This window comes from Grampus griseus (assembly GCF_964374135.1).
Source record: "Grampus griseus genome assembly, contig: HAP1_SCAFFOLD_873, whole genome shotgun sequence".
Classification (NCBI taxonomy): Eukaryota; Metazoa; Chordata; class Mammalia; order Artiodactyla; family Delphinidae; genus Grampus; species Grampus griseus.
Genome location: NW_028132607.1, coordinates 28,922 through 38,541, shown reverse-complemented (window position 1 = coordinate 38,541; position 9,620 = coordinate 28,922). Strand labels below are relative to the sequence as shown.

General features: G+C 59.2%; 1 protein-coding gene across 1 annotated transcript; it reads right to left on the bottom strand.

Moving 5' to 3' along the window:
* Window positions 1–978: 978 nt before the first annotated feature.
* On the bottom strand, window positions 979–6,295 carry LOC309817845 (voltage-dependent calcium channel gamma-like subunit). The gene is made up of 2 exons (XM_082682126.1): window positions 6,237–6,295; window positions 979–1,760 (listed from the first exon to the last, which is right to left on the bottom strand). Exons 1-2 carry the CDS (start codon window positions 6,255–6,257, stop codon window positions 1,170–1,172), a joined length of 612 nt encoding a protein of 203 aa, XP_082538252.1. The 5' UTR covers window positions 6,258–6,295; the 3' UTR covers window positions 979–1,169.
* Window positions 6,296–9,620: the final 3,325 nt, after the last annotated feature.

Below are 9,620 nucleotides of genomic sequence, written 5' to 3'. Positions count from 1 at the left end.
TTCCAGGGCGCTCTCCAGGGACCTTCATGGACTCTGTACATCTTGGAATCAAAAAGTTAAAAAAAAAAAAAATCACAGGAGAGGTAGAGGCACCCAGTCCAGCCCAGAAAGAGGACCTGGCAGGGCAGAGACCAAAACCCCATGCAATCAGTGGCAGCCAGAATGAACCAGGAAAGGCCTGAAGTCATCAGGTGGGGGAGGGGCACGGGGCTAGTGTTGAATGAAATGGGCTGAGGGTACTGGGCAGAAAAGGGACTGGAAAGAGGCCAGTTTGGTGCACAGAAATGTAAAGTGGCCAGCAAGGGTGGAAATCTCCACCGGTTCCTGGTCCCCTCCACCTGCAGGCCTCTGCATCCAGGGTGGTTGTTAATCATTACCTGAGGTCGGGCCAGTCCCCAGTACCCCCTGGAGTCCGGCAGCTCCAGATACGTGCTCTTTGAAGTGTGCGCTAGGATAAAAATGGCACCCTGAGGCTGTCGGGACCTTACCAAAGATGGATTGCCCACGCTTACCAAGCCAGGCGGGCCCTCCTGGAAGGGCTTCAGGCGGGATTGACAGGGAGAGTCCCGAGGCACAGCCAGCTGCTGGAAGCTGGGGTTATCCAGGGATTACGGGGTCCCCCGACAAAGGGCAGGGCTCAAATAAAGTCAAACGGTTTGAAAAGCTTCTGCACCCCAGCAGCCCTGAACGCTGCCTCCCTGACGCGACCAAAGCTAAAGCAGGGAATCTGCACGAGGCCCTTTGAGCTGGTGAAGCAAGTCCTCGGCACTGACTGGACACCCTTCGCTGACAGACGATTCACTCTTAGCAAGCCCGGAGGCCCCGGGGGCCCTGCAGCCCATATCCCAGCAGAGTCACTAAAACAGGTGTGAAATGTACTTGGCTGTGCAGCCAGCCTGAGCACCGGTTACCTGAGCTGCTTCCACATCTACTCCCATCCCAGGAAGGACTCAAGAATGGGTTTCAGAATATGTTTCTTCTTGTGAAGTCAACATCCTAATAACGTGGCTAAGCTGGTGGCTCGGAGGCGCCCACCTGCCCTCTGGGCTGCAAAGGCCACTGGCCCGACCACCCCAAGGCCGAGAGGCGGCAGTTCGAATGTCACGTGTTGGAGAAGTCCCATCTTGACCACACTTTCTGGTAGAACTCAGCGCCCTCGCTGGGGGGGCCTAAAGTTTTGCAGGCAGGCCCCAGGGGTACGTGACGCTGTCAGTCCGGCTGATACTGTTGATGTGGAGGCCGCTGATGGCGTTCAGGAAGAAGAGGAAGGAGGCCGTGAATTCGCTCCAGAACGTCAGGCTGAGGCCCATGAGAGTGACCTCGTTCCTAAGGAGGGTCAGGAAGCTCAGGAGGCCCCCGAAGGAGAGGATGGAGGCGAGGAGGAAGAGGGCAGAGCCCACGGCCCACTTGTGCCACGAGTGGGCGTCCTCGGACACCTGGGACACCATGAGGAGCTCCAGGCCAAAGATGGCGACCACCACGGCCAAGGTGGCCACGCTGCGGGCCACCGCCATGCCCGAGGCTAGCCCGGGCACGTGGGCCTGCCTCAGGTCTCGGAGGCAGTGCAGCTCAGCCTGGTTGGAGGTGGTGCAGAAGTGCCACAGCCCGAACAGACGGTCGTCGGCCAGGAGCCAGTGGCCATCGCAGATGGAGAGGGAGGAGAGGACCACGGCCAGGGAGGCGCACAAGATGATGAGGGCCCGGATGGAGGGTTCAAAGAAGGACCGGCGGGGTCTCCTTTGGGCCAGGAGCTTCTGGGCCTGGAAGACAGCACGGGGCAGCATGAGGGAGGGCCCCCGCCACAGCGCACCAGCCTCCTCAGGGAAGACCCAGAGCACACCTTGTAGCTTCCGACAGCCACGGTTTCTGCTTCGGTCTCCCAGGATGCCCGGGAAGCCCACCTTAGTCACAGCACAGACCCACCTCCTGGTGGGGCGGGGGGGACCCTCCTCCTCCCATCCTACCTGTTCCCCATCCGTCCTCCATTCGAGACCTGTAAGCATTGCCTGTGGATCCAGTTATTCATCGGGCAAAGAGTTCCCTGACCTTTCTTTAATGATCTTTATAATGCATAAGAAACCCAAATTGTATTGACAGGCAAATCTTGGTCCCTTCTGAAGTCAGCAAACCTGTCTGGCTTGGCAGACGTGACCTTGAGCTAGCAGCCAGCCTTGGTTTCTTTGTATGCAAAACAAGAATGCTGCACTAGACATTATTAGCACATCAGTGAAGGTTACACAGCTCCCTCTTCTGGCCCCTGGTCTTCCCCAGTTTCATTCTAATCTGCACCCAGCTTTTTCTGCACTTTTCTTCAGTGCGCAGTGATGTTTGCACTTTGCCCTTCAGTCTGGCTCAGCCTGTACTCCGCCCAGGACATGGCACCGCTGTCTGTTCTAGAAGCTTCTGGGCGGGGGAGTCCCTGAGGCTCCCCTTCAGCCTATGGTTTCGGCCCCGCAAAAGTACACCCTATCCTCTCTCCTGACAAGCTGGGCCAAGCGTCCAGTGAGGTGTCCCTTCTCACAGCCCCGGGACACCCCCAAGCCACCGTCCCCAACCCCCAACCCGGAAGCAAAAGGAATGCTTCAAAGGGTAAAACTCCTTAGACGGCCCACAAGCCCTCCCAGGGCATCCTCCCGGCCACCTCGCATGCCTAGGACAAGCCTAGAACTTTCCTCCTCACACCTACTGGTCCCTCCACCTGAAAGGCTCTTCTCCCGGCTGCCCCCGTTTCTCCATTCTTCATGTCTCAGCTGAAACATCGCCTCCTGGGAGAGGTCTGTCCTGCCCACTCAACCCAGAACGGACCCCTCCGGTCACTCTCTGTCAGGAACCGTTCTGACAAGTTTTCCATTCCTGTCTGATTCATAGTGGGAGGGCAGGACCGTGTCCCCAGCACCCGGTGCCAGTGCCGTGCTCAAGAGCCACGAGGTCGAGTTTGCAGCCGCTGTCACTTCCGTCTGAAGCTCCCTTTAAACCATCTCCTGCCCAGTCATAACTTACGCCCTTTACAGTGTGTGTGGAAGCAGCCCAGGTCACGCCCCAGTTTGGGAGGTAAGCAAAGCACACAGCTCATGCGTGACGGTCACTGCTGGGAAGCAAACCGAAAGGGGACTCTGGGGATGAGCCCTATGCCACGTGCAAGTGGAGGCTTCCAGAGGCGGTCTGGGCCACCCCTCTCGGTGAGGGGCAGAAAGCAGAGCCACGCTCCCGGGAGGCCCCGGGATCCTTATGGATCCGGCTTGCTTTCAGCACTTCTGCCTAGTTAGGGTCCTGTCTCACTCTTAAACCTGAGTCTGGTGGAGTAGGGTGCTCCACGGCGGGGGGCGGGGGGGGACGGGGCGGGGTATGTAAAAAGGGAAAGTGTCACACACGGGTCAGGGGACCAGCCCAAGAGCATTCACCGAGATCACAGTAAAGCCTGGTACAGCTGCCCGACAACTGTATCATGCGTAGTGGGGGGGGATGCACACAGCCGGTAAGTACCCACTGGGGCCTTCGTGGGAGGGGCTCAGTACGTGGTGAGAAGGGCTGGAGCGGCCAGAGGGACGCCCAAGGGCTCGGGACCCGACTCAGACCAGAGGCAAAGGCAGTCGGGGGCGCTGTAAAGAACACTCAGGCGGGGAGTCTGGGCTCTGGTTCTCAAACCGCATCCCCTTGTCTCCTTGAGGCCTCCAGGTGCTAAAGCAGGGGGCAGGGGGTCAGCTCCCGGCCCCTCACTTCAACCACAACAGGTCCCTCTTACCTGCTGGAGCCGCTGGGAATCTAAGAGTCTGTACTGGATTTCATTAGGAAAGAACGGCTCTACTAAGAAACAAACCAAGGGAACTTTGAAATCTCTGTGCCTACAAACCATAAAGGTGTTTGTCTTTGCGAGGTTTCTTAACCTCCTTGACCCTTATTTTCTCATCTACCGTTACGTACTTACATTTTGTAGCAGGAGTTAGTGATCCCTGCAGGAAAGAGTAGCCATGAAGGCACCCGGAGGTTATAACTCCCTACAGGTTGATAAGTTTCTAGGATGGGAAAACCCCAGACGCAGGCAACAAGTCACAAGAACGCAGCACCCAGAGGCCTTCTGACCTCAGACATCACGCTGTCTGGAGAAAAAGCACATGCCATCCTACCCTCAGCCCCACCTGTCCTGCACACAGAGTGAACTTTAATCTCCAGGCCCTCAGACATCACACTGGGATCAGGAAAAGACAGCTGACATCAGGTCATTTTCCCCCTCCCGCCCCAAAGGAGGGCATCATTCAAACTCTGACACCAGTAAAACTCCCAAGGATTAAGTGAGATCATGAATATAAAGGTGCCCAGCACAGAAGCAGTTCCTGATTAATATTAGTAACAGTAATAAGGTAACTCGGGAGTCCTCCTTCCTCACCACTGCCCCACACCCCGGCTGCCAGCACCTCTGTGAACTTCCAGTGATGCAGGGCCTGAAATCCTCGCCCGGAGGGCAGCTGGGCAGCAGCGTGGTCAGTGGAAGGTCCGTGGACCAGAGGGTATGAGGGCAGTCTAGCCCTGCCCCTGACCCACCAGCCTCTAGCTCTGTGACCTTGGGCAAATCACTTAAATCTCTTAGGGCCTGGACCAATTCCACTGAAAAAAAAGAAAAAAAAAAAATGGAAGCATTTCCTTCCCTTTTTCATCCAGAGCCCCGAATGATAAGTAGTGACCTGTAGAACAGTGTCACTTGGCACTCCTGGGCCACTGAGGCCAATGCCAAGGTCTTGTCTTCCTCTGCAACCCAGCACCCCATCTGATCCCGTCAACCCCTAAGTAGTGGGCACTTTGGGCTGCTCACTACTTTTCTCCACATGAAGCCCCCGCCCCGCGCCCCTGCGCTTCCCCCCCCGCCCCCCCTTCCCAGTGCCCACTCAGCCCAGGCCCAGGTCAGACCCACCCCCTCTTCAGCTGGAAATCTCCTCTACAGCCTCCTAAAGAGTAAGCCCGCTCCGCCTGCGTCACCGCAGGGCACCGGGAGCCAGCACGCTTGCCTTTTAGCTCTTTGGCCTCCGGCGAGCTATTTACCCCCTGAAGATAACAGTACCTGCCTCCTGGCCCCCCGGGAGGAGCCGAAAGGAGACCTAAGCACCCCAACCGCTTAGAAGAGTCCCAGGCAGGCGGTTAAGTGCTCCTAAGCATCAGCCCCGCCCCCTTCTTTCACTAAAAGGTCAAGTCTGTTTACCTGGCTGCTCTCCTGCCCTCCCCACCCCCGTTAATCCTGCCGCAGTTTCTTCACCTCTTAATCTAGCACTCGCTTCCCCAAATCGCTCCTAAATCCCGGTGTGCACGTCTCTCCCCCGCAGGGCCGTCGGCTCCCGAAGGCGGGACCGCACCCGCTCCCACCCTCCTCACTGCCGGTCCCGGAGGCGGCTCGGCCGGGACTCCAGATTATGCCCAGAACGAGAGGAACGCGCTGCATCCGGCTCTAGGGTTGCGGTGTCCCGGCCACAAGGGGCTTGGGGCGCGGCCTGTGGGTGGAGTTTCTCCTGTTCGGGCCCAGAAGTCTGGTTCGACTCGATTCTATCGCTGAGCCGGCCGCCACGGGCGGGTTACTGCACCTGAGCCTCGGTCACCGCATCTACAAAGTGCGCGCAGCGGGATCAGCCCCGGAATCTGCGCTGCGGGACGCCGAGCACTTGCAGGCAGAGGCTGCGGGCCGCTCTCACCGTCCCGACCGTCCAGTCGGGAGGTAAGGAGGCGGGACGCGTCCGCTAGGGAAGCTCGGCGCAGGGCAGCGGAGAGCCGCACGCCCGGGGGGTGGGGGTGCGGATGGACGCCTCGCATCATTCTAAGGAGAAACCCCATCTCTGCGAGGCGGGCCCCTCCCCTCTCTACAGCCTGTCCTGAGATTTCCGCGTGCCCCAGCGAGTCCACCCCCTTGCCCGCCCCCCAAAATCAGTTTTGGGAGGGGAGATGGTCTTGCTGCCCCCGCCCAGGAAAGTTCTGGCTTCCCCAGAGATGCTTCCTCGTGTGACAAGGCGAGGATCATTTTTACGAGTGGATTCCGTCCATCCTCCGCTCCAGATGCGCCCCCTTTTAACAGGAGGGACCCCTCTGGTGCACCTAACGGATGAACACTGCGGACCCCAAAGAGAAGCACAACACTCCTCCCTAGCCGTTTGGGAGCCTCGGTGCCCGCAGGACCTCGAGGAGACCGCGCCCTGGGCGACTTCCCCCCCGGACCCCAGCCGGGCCCCTCCACACACCCCCACCGGGCTCTCGCCCACCTGCACGCCGAGGGCTGTCATCCCGCGCCTGGGCTCGGCCGCGCGCTCCCGCCTGGTTCTCTCGGGGTTCCCGAGCGCTGCTGGGCCGGGGCCGCGGCTCCCGACTCCCGACCTCTTCCCGGGGGCGGGGCGGGCCGGAGGGAGGGGCGGGCGGAACTGCTGCCCCCGGGCGGCTGGTCGGGCCGGGCCCCTCCCCGCCCGCCCGCCGCGGCTCGGTTTGCGCTGAGTCAGCGGGGCTGCCGGAGGAGCCGCCGGGCAGGGGCGGGGGCCAGGACCCGGCCCGAAGGGGAGGCTCGGGCCCTGGGGGAGGGCTGACCCGGCCGACTTACAGGCCCGGAGCCACTCCCCAGTCTCAGGGCACTGTTGTGCCCGCGGCGCCGATTCCTCGAGGGCCCGGGGCCCAGGAGCCTGGTCCGCCCCGGCGGGTCCGCCCGAGCGTCCGGGGAGGCGGCGGCGTCCAGACGGCAGGCGCGGGCCCGGGCTCTGCAGCTCCACCACCGTGGGCCGTTGTGATCCTGGGCTCTTGTTTCCGTCTCTGAGCCGCGGGTGATAAATGAGATGATGCCCGTGAAAGGTCGGGGGTCTTGCGAGGCTTCGGTAAATGTGAACGGAGTGGACTCCCCGGGGCCGTCTTTCCTGCGTCCCTTTTCTCTCCCCCAAAGCGGGGCGTACAGCCCTGCTCGCCTCCGCAGGGACCATCCAGAAGGCAAATAGGACAAGACAAAAGTCATTGTTCTTCCTGGACTTTTGATGGGGCTTGAGTTCTCAAGGGGGCAGCGCACAACGTCCCCACCCCAAGAAGGGTAAATTCCAGCTGAGACCCTCCCAGCCCTTCTCAGCTGTTGATAAACAGGGAGGGGGTTGCCGCCTGAGGTGAAGCAGGGTCTCCTTTCTCCGTCTCGAAGCAGGGTGAGGGAAGTTACTTGGCCCACTCAGGCAGGCAGCTCCCCGGTGACTTTGCCCGGGGACGTTCTCAGCTGGCACCTAACGTTCCCGCCGCCCCACCCCAAGCCCTGTCCCGGGCATCAACCTGTCAGAGGTTCATCTGATTCTGTCGCTGCCGCAGAAACCGCGTCAGGTACGTTAACCTAGCGCCCGCCTTGTTCCGTGTGTGGTCAGGCCTGTTTGGGGGTCTGGTGCCTGTTATGCTTTCTTGGTAAGAATAGAAAGTCTTGGGCTTCCCTGGTGGCGCAGTGGTTGAGAGTCCGCCTGCCGATGCAGGGGACACGGGTTCGTGCCCCAGTCTGGGAAGATCCCACATGCCGCGGAGTGGCTGGGCCCGTGAGCCATGGCCGCTGAGCCTGTGCGTCTGGAGCCTGCGCTCCACAACGGGAGAGGCCACAACAGTGAGAGGCCCGCGTACCGCTTGAATCGGTGGAATTTAGAGCGACATGTCAGCAAGATTGCTGGAGAAGTAGAAATGACTTAGGAATGATAATGAGGAAGTGATGGTCCGCTTCCAATTATTTTATGAGCGTAAGAAAGCCGGGGGACTTCCCCTGGCCGTCCAGTGGTTAAGACTCCGCACTTGCGGGTGTGGCAGAGTGAGAGACAGCAGCTCCACTCAGCAGGAGTGACTGTCGTGAGGGGCAGGGGCTTCCAAGTGCCGGGGGTGCGGTGGGAGTGGGGTGGGGGAGGGGAATGACAGGGTGGGACCTTCAGGGGCTAAAACCAGGAACAGCCTGGGGGTGAGTAGTGGGACAGCACAGAACCCACCCTCTTGCTTGACTGTCTCTGCCTTTTCTCCTCCACCTGTCCTGCTTCTAGGCCTGGCCAGCGTTGGGGAAAGAGGAATTGCGTAAAGAAAGGGAGGACGTGGCCCCTACTCACCCCTCTGACCACTCCCGTCTGATGAGAAAGACCCAGGCACTGATCTTAGAAAGTTCCAAGGCAAGGGCACAGGTACCGATTAATGAATCAACAAATTCAGTGAGCACCCTCCCATCTCCGGGCCTTTGTACTTGCTGCTTCCTCTGCCTGAAATGTACTTCTTCAAGATATTCACAGCTAAGACTCACCACCTCACTCCCCCAAGGAGGTCGGAGAGAAGCCTGCGGTGACCACTGCACCTGAAACAAAGGTGTCCATTCTCTTCTCCCTCCCCGAGCAAGGACTTTGCCAGGCACGACAGTAGGTGCTCAATAAATATTAATTGAATATATGAATGAGTTAATTGTATACCTACTCTGTACCCGCTGGCCTGGCTAATGAGGGACAAAGGAGAAAGAGACAAAGTCCCCATCAGGGGTAAGATGCTTGGGTTTTAGGGTCAAAATCTGCGTCCCCTTCATTTCTGCTCCCTCCCCAGCCTCCCCAGTTCAGGCCCACATCCTCCTCCTGTCTCTTCCCTTGCACCCCTGGTCCACCATCCTCTCGCCAGCTCTAGGCCCATCACCTCTAAGGTGGAGGCCTGCGTAACAGCCTCCTGCTGGGCCGCCCTGCCTCCACCCTCAGCCTCTGTCCTGCAGCTTCCCGTCCCCTCTCTCTGCAGGCCCACCCCTCTGCCCTCAGCTCCAGCTGCACGTGCCCGCTTGTGCCCTGGGCGGGAAGCTCTGTCCAGTCTCAGGGATGCTGTGTTCACGGTTCCCTCTGTGTGACAGGCCTTCCCTGGGGGTCTGCTGGGCAGGCTGTCACCTCTTCAAGGACCTTCCTTGAGTTCGCCAGCCAGAGTAGCATCCCACACACGCTTGACCCTGTTACCTTCGTGTTTTCTTCCTTTCTTTTTTTTTTTTTTTGTATATATTGTCTCATTCATTCCTTTTTTTCTTTTTCTTTTTTAAATTTATTGAAATATAGTTGATTTACAGTGTTGTGGGCCTTCGTATTTTCTTGATCCTTAGCTGACCTTCTCTATTTGTCCGTTTCCCTCTCTAAAGTAGTACAGCACACAGTTGAGTGCTAGGCCTGTCTCTCTTTCACCCCCGCATGCCCGGTTCTAAGAGCAGGGACTGGACCGTAAGGCTTGCGAATTGATGGAGCAGCCTCGGATGCATTCTGGGCGAATCACTTCCCCTCCGTGAGCCTTGGTTTTCTGTCAAACGGGGAAACGCATCCTTTGGGTGTTGCGAGGGTCATGGGGGCAGTGACTCTGTCAACTGCGCCTGGCGCAGGGTGGGCACTGACCCCTGACCCCAGAGAAGCTTAGCTGAGGCAGGCTCCACTCTGCCACTAGGGAGGCCCCTGCCCCGGGTTTTTCTCCTTTGAGCACTTGGGGTGTGGGTTCTCGGGCCGACACGTGGGGAGACCCAGAGGCAATAACGGGGAGTCTGCTAGGAGCTGCCTAGTTCACTGGGCTGTTTCAAAGCTGATGACTAGCTCTGCCTGCCCGAAGCCTGGACTCCTGGTCCCTCCAACTCTCCGTTCTTTGTGGACCCGCCCACTTGC